This window comes from Lupinus angustifolius, unplaced genomic scaffold (genome assembly GCF_001865875.1).
Source record: "Lupinus angustifolius cultivar Tanjil unplaced genomic scaffold, LupAngTanjil_v1.0 Scaffold_356, whole genome shotgun sequence".
NCBI classification, from domain to species: domain Eukaryota; kingdom Viridiplantae; phylum Streptophyta; class Magnoliopsida; order Fabales; family Fabaceae; genus Lupinus; species Lupinus angustifolius.
In genome coordinates this window covers 215,337-228,942 of record NW_017727752.1, presented here as the reverse complement: position 1 = coordinate 228,942, position 13,606 = coordinate 215,337, and the positions used below count along the sequence as shown (strand labels likewise).

The 13,606-nt window shown below is 33.3% G+C and overlaps 1 protein-coding gene across 1 annotated transcript; it reads right to left on the bottom strand.

Annotated features, from left to right (window-relative positions):
* Nucleotides 1–12,594: 12,594 nt before the first annotated feature.
* On the bottom strand, nt 12,595–13,377 carry LOC109341068. Its single transcript, XM_019578868.1, has one exon. The coding sequence runs from the start codon at nt 13,375–13,377 to the stop codon at nt 12,595–12,597; it is 783 nt and encodes a 260-aa protein (XP_019434413.1).
* Between the last annotated feature and the right edge of the window lie 229 nt (nt 13,378–13,606).

Below are 13,606 nucleotides of genomic sequence, written 5' to 3'. Positions count from 1 at the left end.
TAAGTACTTATGATCTTTTATATCTATGAAGATGTATATTCAGGAAATGTTGTATCATTTCAGTTACCGTTAGGTAACCGATTTTGATTTCCGCGTTATATGTTACTTAAAGTGATGTCCCAGAAAAGAAAGGTTTTTAAAAGGAAACAATTTTATGTCACCAATTTAAAAAAAAAAATTTACTCACTTTTCCGCATAATAATTAAAGAGTATTTTTCGGGGCGTTACATTGACAATTCCTAATAAGGTAACGTAGCTGAAAATCGGGGTATAGAACCTTAAAGGGTGACCAAAACAAAAGTTAGGGATAAAAAAGAAAAAAATTATTGGGTGGTTTATGCTCTTCAAAAAGTGTCAAAGATGAAAACGTGATTCTAAACAATAAACTAGGATAGTTCATCAGATGGTTCAAAGAAATGTCATGCTTATCCCCATTTTTCCAATCACACTTTAAATATCTCAAAATTGTACTATTCCATATCAAAGTCAATAAATATCATAATTTCCAAATTCCATATATCATCTCATATTCATACATGAATTATCTCAATAAAATTACACTGACATGTAATGGCATAACCTTTCCAAGAATGAATGAAAAGTAATAAAAAATTGAATAATTCCATCATTTGTTCAATTTTGAACATGGATAGGCAATTCATGGTAACGAGAGTCTCAAACCACTCGAACATAGTGGAATCATGATCCCAATGTCTAAGGGTTCCCAAAACCGAACATGATGATAAAAGGTCCTACAAAGTCAAAAATTTCAATAAATAACATTTATCAATTGTGGATCATACACCATCATATTCAAGCATATCATCTTATCAATTTCATTTCGATCATCATTGTATGTCCACATGCATAATCATCCTTAGTGAGAGCATGCATTCATTTTATAGGCTAGAGGAGTGGTCGTGATAACTAATTTGTTCCCGCGAAGCCTCCCTATAATGGTTGTGATATGAAATTCCTATTCTAAAATTCTCATAGGCTTAACGTGTAAAAATCCCTAGACCATTTTCATGTCAATCCAATCATTCCTTAAGACTACCAACAATAGGTTAGGTCATGGTCAGTACCATTTTAATTTTTGTCCCAAGATTCAGTAGTACCCTTATATTCATTGACATTTTAATTTTTATCCCAAGATTCGGTTGTACCCTAATTAAATTTTGTCATAATTTTAATTTTTGACTTTGAGATTTGGCAGTAGCATGATGTACGTTCTTGTATTACATTTTTGTCTCTGTGATCTAATAGTATCCTTACTCGTTTTCTCATTTTAATTTTTGTATCCAAGAATTGGCAGCACTTGGACATATGCATTATTTAAATTTTGTTTATGAGATTGGGTAGTACCCCAACCTATATTATCATTTTAAATTATGTCCTTGAGATTTGGAAATATCTAGAATCACATTCACGTTTTAATTTATGTCTCTAAGATCCAGTAGTACCTCCACCTCCATTCTCGTTAATTTATATTCTCGAGTTAATTTATATTCTCGAGACTCGGTAGTACCATGACATGCATCCTCATTTCAATATTTATCGTGATCCGGTAGTACCCCAATACATGTTCTCGTCTTAATTTATGTCAATGAGATCCTATAGTACCCTGATCTATAATCTCATTTTTGTTCCCAAGATCGAGTGATACCCCGATTTATGATCATGATTATTTTTGTTCTTGAATTCCAACTATACTCAAATCAGTGTCATCACTTGTTTTAATGACAAAATTGGCTTCATTTTTTATTGGTTACTTAGCATGCTAGCACTAAAATCTTCATTTGTATACTACCTAGTAAGTAATAAGTAAAGAGAGACATTTTTGAACATCCATTTTTTTCTATTCGGTATATAAAAAAGATAGGAAGAGAAAAAAAAATTAAAAAGAGAGGGAATTAGATTGAATGTTAATGTTTTTAGGAGATAAATTTTTATAAGACAATATGAATAGTTAGTGTTTTAGGACTAGATATATTGCTATTTATTAGTAGTATATTGTTTTATAGTAAAAAAGTTATTCTGTATTTGATTTAAAACCAAATGAAAATAATGGTGCATCCAAAATAAATATTGTATGATCGTTACTTGATTTTGTAATTACATTATAAAATTAGTTTATTTTTTAAAAATAAAATCAATTCTGATTTGGTAGCAATAGTAGCATGATCTAATAAATAAGAGTGCAAGGCACATTGAAAAGACTATAAAAAATGAAAATGGATACTCTTCAAAGGGTCCACTGCCACATGTGATTGTAACACATGAACTTTAAAAAAATTGATGGTTTAGATTTTAAAATATTTTTAGGCAAAAATTTATTACAAATGATGAAATAAATCTGAGCTTCACATTTCAGTATTGGACCCTCCAATAATTGAGAGATTCCGATCCATAAAAAACACACCACAAAACATACACATCCAACCAATGTAACTATAATTTATTGAGTTTATTCCTCTTGTTTTCTTCGTGTCGCGAGTGGACAAACCCTTTCCAGCTTTCCTTGGAAGTATCGTTTAAATTGTGCTATATTCTACGTACCTTAAATCCACTATTGTGACACACCTCCACACTAGCTTTCTTCTCCTCACCACATGCATGTTTTTTTTATGCACATTCTTTTTTATCTCTTTATTTTTTAATTTTCTTCATCTTTTTTAATGGCAGTAATATTAATAATATTAATAGTAATATATAGTAATAACAATAATCCAATAAAGTAATTTATTTTTGAAAAAACAATTGTTACATGAAGAGAAATTAGATAATAAAATCAAATAACATCATTCTAATTTTTTTTTAATATGTTAACTTAAAGAGTTTAAGGTAATAATTCAATGTCAATGCTATATCAATGTTCTCTTAACAATTTTTTTATAAAAATATAATAAATATTACGGAGGTTGTAACTAATAAGAACATATATTCCGCCCTTGGAGTTGAGATGTAGTAGCAGACATAGAATTGCTACATCACTCTTTTGAAGTGGGTAACCGAGATCGTACATGATACAAATAATATAACAATAAAAAACTGCAGTATTAGGAAGTGACTTCTAGGTTGTTTCTCAAGGATTATCTTTCAAGCAAAACTTTAAACACCTTATACTCACACACACAAGGGGGTTTTTGTTGTTGGATAGTATGAACATAAATCAAATTCAGAAACAATAGTTAAGCAATGTAATAAAACGACTAAATCGCTTTAGTTCGTTTCTTCACAACTCAATCCCCGATTTCAAAAGATTACTTTCATATTCCAAACATCATCTTCCTAATTTGCACAGTTTCACAACTTAAACGTTTAACTAAGCGAAATCAGAATAGTCATGGAACATTAACAAATTCACACAAAGTAAGCATTCGTGCACTAGAGAGTAAATCAACTAAACGAAGATAAACTCACAAACCAATCTCCAAACGATTAAGCAACCATATTCAGAAAACAGGATAGAGAAATCAATAGTAAAGAAACCAAAAATACATTAATAAAAAAACCTCAATAGTTGTGATATATTAACAAATGAATGAAATGAAATAAAGAAGAAGTGAAAACCAAAATGCAATGAAGAAATGCAATAAAGAAACCCTAATAGAGCAACAAGAAGAAAAAAACGAAAATGTAAAGTGATGAAATGAAGAGTGATAGATGAAATTCAGTTTCCCCTCTAAGTAAATGGGTAAAACCGAAATGGACCCTAAACAATAGGCCCAAAACAAAATTACAATTAAAAACTCCTAAAATACAATCTTAACTTCAACACATATCTTTGCCTTCTGTAATGCCCAAAATGTCTTTGTTGTCAAATATGATCTGAAAATGATAATAGATTTAATTATGCTAAATAATCCAAAATTAACTTATTATATGAATATTAGTCCAACAAACTCTAAAACACTAAACCATGTCAAACAAAGTCAATTAGACACCAAGAAACGTTAATCATACTAAATTAAGGTTATGAATAGTGTGTAATACATTGTTTATCAGTGGACAGATATATAATGATAAATGATGGACTTTCCTTTTAACCTTAAGTTCAGATATGGTAATAGACATTAACTATTACTTCACTCTGTTGAAGTGGGGGCATAAAAGTATGATTAGGCATTATTTCTTCTATCAATTTTTAATAAATAAAAATCACCCACCTTAGTATATTTCTTACCTAGAACTATATATACTTGATTTCCTTATTGCAACTTGGGAACCGTATGAGCAAGATAAACTCTTTCGAAATATGAAAATAAAATATATTATTTTCTTTTAGTAATTATTTTTTATTAAAATAAATTAAGGGTAAAAAGATTCATGATGTTAGAGATGTTATCATTTTAATACGGGAGAACATGATGTTAATATTATCCACATTTTGTAATCGACTCCTAAGCTCAGAATTCTAGTTCAATGACCATATTTTTGAAATTGGACATAAAAAAGAGTTTCCTACATTTTGACCATAAAAAAGGCAGTGGCGTCACTTAAAAGAGGGTAAAATCTCCTTTCACTCTCATCCAAATTCATGTCATTGATGATGAACAGAAAATAAGTCACGAAACTCGCTAATTGCATGAATTATTTTAAACCTTAAACCTGTTTTTTATTTCTTTTAAATATTTATTTATAACACACATAATATATTTTTTATTTTGTGTCTTACAAGATTTTATTTTGCTCATATGTTCCCTAAGTGAGATAAAGTTATCAAGACTACATAGCAACGAATAGAAAATTAATTGAATTGTTGAGTGCATTTTAATTATTTTATAGAGCCTAAGCAACACATGACAATGGTTCAAATGATGAGTTGTGATGCAAATAATGGAGTACTCACAACTTTTCCTAAATCCTCAATGCGATTATTATTTTTTATAGTAATTAAGAAAAGATTCATATTTATCTAATCTCTCAATCATTACTTGAAATCTTTATTATTATTATTACTTCAAATAATTTATATTGGTTACTTTTTTATTTTTATCAACTACTTTTTATATAAAAAGGTTTTTATTTATCAATTATTGAGAATTAATTTTTTATGAATATAAACGATGTATATCGATTATTCTAAGTAAAAGAGTCGAAAGTACGACCTTTAATATCTATACATTAATCACACTCTTAATAATTATTTAATAATTCATATTTATTTACTAATAAAAGTTATATTAACTATGATTTAGCATCACTGATTCACTGTTCTTATTACTAATTATTATATTACTATAATGATTTAATTATTATAATTATCATTAATATAATAGAAATGAAATGTCAATAACAGAAAAGGGTAATCATCATACCTATAAACACGGAAACCAATGGTGCAAGTTTCGGCGGCCTGTTAGACAAAATTTGGCTCGTAAAGCAACCTGATGAAGACGCTTCAGCAATGAGATGCATGTTCAAAACTAATTTGTTGATTTCTTTGAATATTCTTATATTGATATGAGAACTGGTCTACCTCTCAAAAACTGCCTCCAATGTTAGGTCTTTCTTCTTAAGGTCACAATTTGAAAGAGACTCTCCTTTTTATCACTAAATTTTGTTTAAGTCCTCCTTTTGGTTTTTGACTTATCAAACTTTTCTTCTTTCTTTATTTTTTTCGTTTATTCCTATAACAAATGTTGATAAAAAGATCATAATGTGAAAATAATGTTTGAAAATAAATGTGTTTAAATACGTATTTTGTTGTCATTTTATTGCACTCTAGTGTATCCTTGACATATCAATCTTAAACAATGAGTTTTTGAGCATGAATCAGGCTTGGCTAAATGTTATTTGTTTTCTATAAAAGAGCATATAAGTCTCAAAAAAATGTTTCTCTCCCATCCATCTCTTTTTTCTTCATTGTCCTAGTTACCACATTTATTTCTTGATATCCAACTACCAATACAGATTGAGGACGAGTTTTTCAATGAATAGTGTCCTTTGAGGTCTTTTGCTTTGCCCTAAAGTTTACCTAAGATTCTCATTGGGGTTTTTAGTGGGCTTTTCGTATATGTTTTTTTTTTCTTTTTCGGATATTTTGGATTCTTATGATTAGTGCAATATAATTAGTAATTAAATATCAAGAGGATATGTTGGAAGACTATCCTACTCAGAATATTAATGTTCTTACGTGAATTTCATAAATGAACTTCTTTTATAATATATTTGCTCAACGGGGTAATTAGGAATATCTCTATTAGTATTTAGAGAAGAGAAAAAAGTCTTGTTTCATTAGATAAACATGTATGAGAGTCATAATATACAAGTTTTGTTTACATCATCTTCCTTCATATGTGTAGAAAGAAATGAGAAGTGAATGCGATCTATGTATCAATATACTTATTTGAGATGACACCTTTTGTGTGTGTGCTTATGTATTTATTGGAAGTATTCTCATATGTAACATTTTTTATTCCATTTAAGTTCATGAGAAGGTATAACTCTTCTTCATCCATGTTAGTTAGAATTAGAGCTCCCCCGAATAAGATTTCTTCACTACATAGGGCCCTTAATAGTTCGATGTTTATTTCCGTCTGTTATTCTTCCGAATAAGCAAATTCTTCTTTATTATCAAACTTCCTTGAAAATGGAAATGTTAGACCATTTTTACATAAGCTATCATGACCCTCTTATGAAATAATTGTCCATGACATATTGCAGCCAACCTTTTACCTTTCATTAGGTTCAATTAGTCATACCGATATTGGACCCATTTAACTACCTTTAAGCATACATCTACAATAATTACTAATGATGGGATTTCTACCTCAACTAGAAGGAATGCCTCCATTCTTTAAGCTAGTGAATACGTTGTTGCCCTGGTCGATGTGTGATATCTGTGTAGGGAAAAGGTTAGCTTCTCATGCCAATCCTTATAGATCACTACTATTTTGAAGATTATCTTCTTTATATTCTTATTTGTTGCTAAGACTGTCCTATTCTTTTTAGGATTATAGGGTGAAGAAGTATGATATTTTATTTATACATATTCGCACATTTCTAACATCATCTTATTGTTTAGGTTGATAGCATTATCTGTGATGATCCTACTTCATAGTCCATAATGGCATAACAACTCATTTTCGATGAAATTGAGTACTACATTTTGAGTCACAATGGCATATGAACTCACCTAAACCCACTTAGTAAAAGAATCAATTGCAACGAGGATGAAACAATGTCCATTACAAGCCTTTGGTGCAATGGGGCTAATAATGTCCATACCTCACATGGGCAATGGTAAAGGTGTTGTTAAGACATCCATACAATTTTGAGGTGCATTGATGTCATCATCACAAATCTAACATTTGTGGCATTTTCTTACATAGATGTAATAATCAATTTCCATTGTTAGCAAAAAAAATAACCAAACCTTCATATTTTCTTAGCCATGGCATGGGTTCCAAACGTATCCTCGCGCACTTCATCAAGAATTTTCTCAAAGTCCTTTGCTTCTACACACCTGATGAGAACCATATCATGATTCCTCTTATAGACAATTTTCCACCGAATAAGAAACTCATGGATAGTCTTATTAGGGTACCCTTGTCATTCTTTAAGGCTTTAGGAGGGTATTCCTTATTCCTATTGTATTATTTTATGTCATGATACCAAGGCTTTCCTCGGGTTCTACTATGGCATGACAATAGGTTGGCTCATTCTTACTCTCTATTTGGAGGAATGATAATCTATCTCCACCTATATGAAACATTAAGAATGCGTGCATTAAGAATAGGTCGCGCACTTCATCGAGTGCATTTTACAAATGCTTGTCTTCCTTGAGAATGTGATAAAAATAGTTTTTTTTTCAAATTGGTCAACTAGCTTTCAGATGTAGTCTTTATAAAGTATCATTTTATCATCCAGAGATTCTACTCTCCTTTTATTTGATGGAAGACAATAGTAGAATCTCTGAATATTTCCAAGACCTTGGCCATTTCCTCTAGTACTACTCATAATCCTAAGGCCAATGCTTCTTATTCTACTACATTTGTTGGTTAGCAAATGATATCATCGACTTAGATCACAATCTCTTTATGCATCACATTGTGGAAAAAAACTACTATGACCCTCTAGTATATAGCCACATCATTCTTTAATGTGTATGGCATAATGTGATAGCAAAACGTTTCCCACATAGTGATGAAAATTGTTTTTCTACGTCTTCTAGAGCAATTTTGATTTAGTGATAACCTAAATATCCTCCCATGAAGGAGAACAGGGCATGATCTATTGTGTTATCCACCAAAAATCTATGGGTGGCACATGGAAATCATCCTTTATGTTGGATTTGTTCAGATCTCGAAAATTTACACAAATTCAAACCTTACTCCTTTCTTTTGATCACTACAACTACGTTAATAGTCCAATCTGGATATTCAAATATTATTATGAATCCAACTTCTAACCACTTTTGGACTTCACCTTTGTCTTTAGAGAGATATCTAGTTTTATTCTTAGCAATTTTTGATTAACCATTTGAGATTCTGGTTTATTGGTAATTTATGCTCCACTATATTTTGGTCTATCTGTGCATCTCAATGTATGGCCATGCAAGGATGTCCTTGTATTCACATAATATCTGAATTAATTTCTTTGCTCATTTCTATTCATCATTATGCCCACTTTAACCTTTTTTTATCATCCTTTATTCCCTGGTTCACTAGTTGTATTGGCTCACCTTGAGTATATGATTAATGGGTTGATCAAAATTGTACAAATAGTTAGTAACATGGTCATTAATTTTGGATTCACTATCAAAACTGCAATATTAGGTATAGTATAATATATTCCTTTTTTTCTTTTTTCTTTCTCTATCTTATTTATTTGTTTTTAGGTGAAATGTAAATAAAATAAAAATACAAATGAAAATGGAGATGTCTGAAAAAACATGAAATGTTATTTATTAAACATATATTGACAACGCAGATCAAAACACACCCTTATTGAAATAATGAGAAAGGACTAGCCTTCAACATGTCTAAAAGTTTTCAACATCATTATGCATCTTAACTTTGTTGGATTCAATGATGAGAAAAGAAGCATTAAAGAAGAGAAAGAAATTGAAGAAGATGATGAATAGTGAAAAGACAGAAATAGAATGAATTGGTTGTTGATTAACAACCTGAACTTTCCATTTATAGTAAGTCTCAACTACCAGGCCCAATTACACAACTACAAAGCCCAACTGATTACAATTCATAAAGCTACTTAGAATTACAATGTATATACTCAACATCCTCCCTTAATTCAAGCTAGCTTCACTTAGAACACCAATTTTCTTTCTCTGTTTTTCGAAATTTTCCTTCCTCAAAGGCTTTGTGAAAATGTCAGCTTGTTGCTCCTCTGTTGGACAGAATTCAAGCCTTAGATTCTGCTTCTCTACTTGATCTCTGAAGAAATGGTATTTTGTGTCTATGTGCTTGCTCCTTCCATGTGCAACCGGATTCTTAGCCAAACAGATTGCTGATTTGTTGTCCATCAATAGAAGCATAGAGTTATCATAACATACTCCAAGTTCTACTTGCAGAGATTGTAACCATAAGCCTTGGCAACCACCTAAACAAGCTGCTATGTATTCAACTTCACACGAGGAGAGTGCCACTACATCCTGCTTTTTTGAGCTCCAGCTGATTGGTGCTTCTCCAAGTTTGAATAGGTAGCCAGTTGTGCTTTTCCTATCATCTCTGTCTCCACTCCAATCTGCATCTGTGTAACCATACATTGAGATTGGTTTGTTGCTTCTGTTGACAGGGAATAACACACAAAAGTTGATGTTTCCTCTTAGATATCTGAGTATTCTTTTGACTGCCATCATGTGAGAATTTCTTGGATCCTCCATATGTCTGCTAACAAGTCCAACCCCATAGGTGATATCTGGTCTTGAATTGCATACATATCTTAGTGATCCTACCATCTGCCTGTAGAGTGTTGCATCAACCTTATAGTCATCTGGATTTCCTTTGCATAAGACATTCCCTGCCTCTACTGGTGTGGAGCATGAGTTGCAGTTGGTCATTCCAAACTTTGTTAACAAGTCTGTAATGTATTTTTTTTGATGCATTACTGTGCCTCCTTCTGATCTTGCAAACTCTATTCCAAGGAAGTATGATAGGTTGCCTAGATCAGTCATTTCAAATTCAGATTTCAGCTTTGTCTTAATGCCTTCTATTTCATCATCTCTGCATCCTGTTATCAAGAGGTCATCTACATACAAACATATTATCATTGATGTGTTTGTAGGTGAGCTTTTGATGTAAATTCCATGTTCACTCTTGCATCTGATGAGTCCTTGTTTGATTAGGAATCCATCTATCCTTTTGTTCCATGCTCTAGGGGCTTGTCTTAGTCCATAGAGAGCTTTGTTTAGCCTATAGACTTTCTGCTCTTGACCTAGAACCTCAAAACCTTGAGGTTGTGTCACAAACACTTCTCTGTCCAATGGACCATTCAAGAATGCTGATTTCACATCCATTTGACTCAAGCTCCACTTCTTTGAACTTGCTATTGCAATGATCAGCCTGACGGTCTCAATTCTTGCAACTTGAGCAAAGACTTCACCAAAGTCTAGACCTGGTTTTTGTAGGAACCCTTTAGCAACTAGCCTGACCTTGTACTTTGCTACTGACCCATCTGGTTTAAGTTTCAACTTGTAGACCCATTTCACTGCAATTGCTTTCTTTCCTTTGGGTAATGATGTGATTTCCCAAGTCTTGTTTTTCTCTATTGACCTGATCTCATCCTTCATTGCTTCAGTCCAGCAGACTTCCTTGGTTGCTTGTTCAAAGGTTATAGGTTCCATCTCAGCTAGGAAGGCCATGTGAACCAGATCTCCTTTTGGTGTAATTGTTGTATCAGAGAAGACTTCATAGTCTCTCAATCTTGTAGGCATGTTTCTTTGTCTTTGAGGCCTCTCACTGATTTCTGCTACCTCTTCTCTTGTTGTGTTACTTGCTAGAGTTCCTTGTGAGGTGTTGATGTCCATTTGGCTTGTTCTGTTTGGTGGTTTGGCAACTGATTCCCAATCCCAGGCCTGAGTTTCATCAAACCTTAGATCTCTGCTATATGTGATGATATTGGAATATGGATTGTACACCTTGTATGCCCCTGTAGAGTGATACCCTAGAAAGATCAACCTTTCTCCTTTGCCATCCAGCTTCCTTCTCCTGTTGTCAGGAATGTGTTTGTAGCAAATTGCCCCAAACACCCTGAGATGCTTAACACTTGGCTTAGTACCTGACCAAGCTTCCTCTGGAGTCACCTTTTGCAACCTTTTTGTTGGACATCTATTCACAATGTAGGCTGCTGTAGCCACTGCTTCCCCCCAGAATTTCTTTGGTAACTTCTTTGTCTTGAGCATACTCCTTTCCATATTCATAATTGATCTATTCACCCTCTCTGCTGCTCCATTGTGCTGAGGAGTGTATGGAGCTATTATCTCATGAATGATACCTTCTTTGTCACAGTAATCATGGAAGTAGTGAGATACATACTCTCCTCCTCCATCACTCCTTAAAACCTTGAGTTTGCTACCACACTGCTTTTCCACCATTGCCTTAAAACTCTTAAATTTGTTGAAGACCTCATTTTTCCTCTTCATCAGAAAAATCCAGAGTTTTCTTGTAAAGTCATCCTTGAAGGTTACAAAGTAGTTGTTTCCTCCAAGAGACTGAACTTCTAGAGGACCACACACATCAGTATACACAACTTCTAATGGCTTAGTAGTTTTAGATGAAACCTGTTGTTTGAAGGAATTCCTTGATTGCTTGCTTGTGATGCATTCTTCACACAGTTCAGAAGGAATCCTTATGTTGGGTAGTCCAATGACCAATCTTTCTTGACTTAACTTCTCTAGGCTCTTGAAGTTTAGGTGACCAAATCTTTGGTGCCAAGTCCAAGTCTCCTCTGCTATAGTCTCTAAGCATCTGCTTTCACCCAAGTTGATGCCAATTTTGAATGTTCTGTTATGTGACAGGGGAGCCTTCATGATCATAACATTCTTTTTGTTGAAGATCTTGAGCACCATATCCTCCATTCTCATTTTGTATCCCTTTTCTAGCAGTTGGCCTAGACTAATAAGGTTATTCTTCATCTTTGGTACATAGAGCACATTAGAGATATAGGATTTGGATCCATCCTTCTTCTTTATTAGTACCCTGCCAATTCCTTCTGCAATGATATAGCTATTGTCTGCAAACCTTACCTTGGTCTTTACTGAGTCATCAAAGTTCATGAACCACTCCTTATTTCCAGACATATGATTTGAGCATCCTGTGTCCAAGTACCAAGTATTGGATGAGCAGTGATGATCACTTTGAGTATTAATCATCAATAGCTTTTCTTCTGATGTGCTTAGCCCCAAGTCAGCCACCTCTCATTCTGCCATCAACAAGACTTCTTCATCTGAGTCTTCTTCCTTGGCTAGACTTGCCTCTGCATCTTTACTCTTAATTCTGAGTTTGCATTCTGATGCAAAGTGGCCCCATTTCTTGCAGTTAAAACACTGAATTCTGCTTTTGTCCTTCTTCTTCTTTCCACTGTTCTTGTAGTTGCCTTTTCTTGCAATTCCTGATTCCCCCTCTTGACTCAGGTCAGTGGAATTGTTTCTTGGATATCCTCTTCCAGTATTGTATTCTCATCATCAAATTTCCTTCCTGAGTGCCATTTGTTACTTTCTTTGTTGAATCTGTCAAAGTGTTGTAAGCTCTTCTTTTTCTTGAATTGAACACTTAATGCTTGCTGAGATTGCCTATCTGACATTCTTTCAAGGAATCTCTGCTCATGTGCTTCAAGTGATCCTTGTAGCTCATCAATTTTGAAGTTGTCCAGATCCTTTGATTCTTCAATTGCCACAACAACATGATCAAATTTTGCTGAAAGAGTTCTCAGGATCTTCTCAACTACACTTTGCTCAGATAGCTTCTCTCCACAACCTTTCATTACATTGATCAAGGTTCTGATTCTTGTGAAGTAGTCTGCTATGGATTCTTGTTCTTCCATCTGTAGTAGTTCATACTGCCTGCGCATCATCTGCAGCCTCACTTTCTTCACCTTCACTCCACCCGAATAACACTTATCTAGGATTTGCCAAGCTTCCTTAGATGATGTTGCTGCAGATATTCTCTCAAAATTTGAGTGATCCACACATTGATGGATTAAGAAGATTGCTTTGCAGTCTCTTTTCTTTGCCTCTTTAAGCTCTACCTTCTCTTCTTCGGTTGAGTTTTCATCCAACTCTTGAACCCCTTGCTGTACAACATCAAGACAGTCTTGAAATCCAAATATAGCCTTCATTTGGATGCTCCAGTGATCAAAGTTCTTCCCATCTAGGATAGGTAGATTCGTGCTGAATCCATTTGATGTGGTCATACTTCACAATCTTGCTCCTTGTAATTTCGTGAGTTCCTTGTCACTTGGTTTCTTTGAGAGAGCCTTCAACATGTCTAAAAGTTTTCAACATCATTATGCATCTTAACTTTGTTGGATTCAATGATGAGAAAAGAAGCATTAAAGAAGAGAAAGAAATTGAAGAAGATGATGAATAGTGAAAAGACAGAAATAGAATGAATTGGTTGTTGATTAACAACCTGAACTTTCC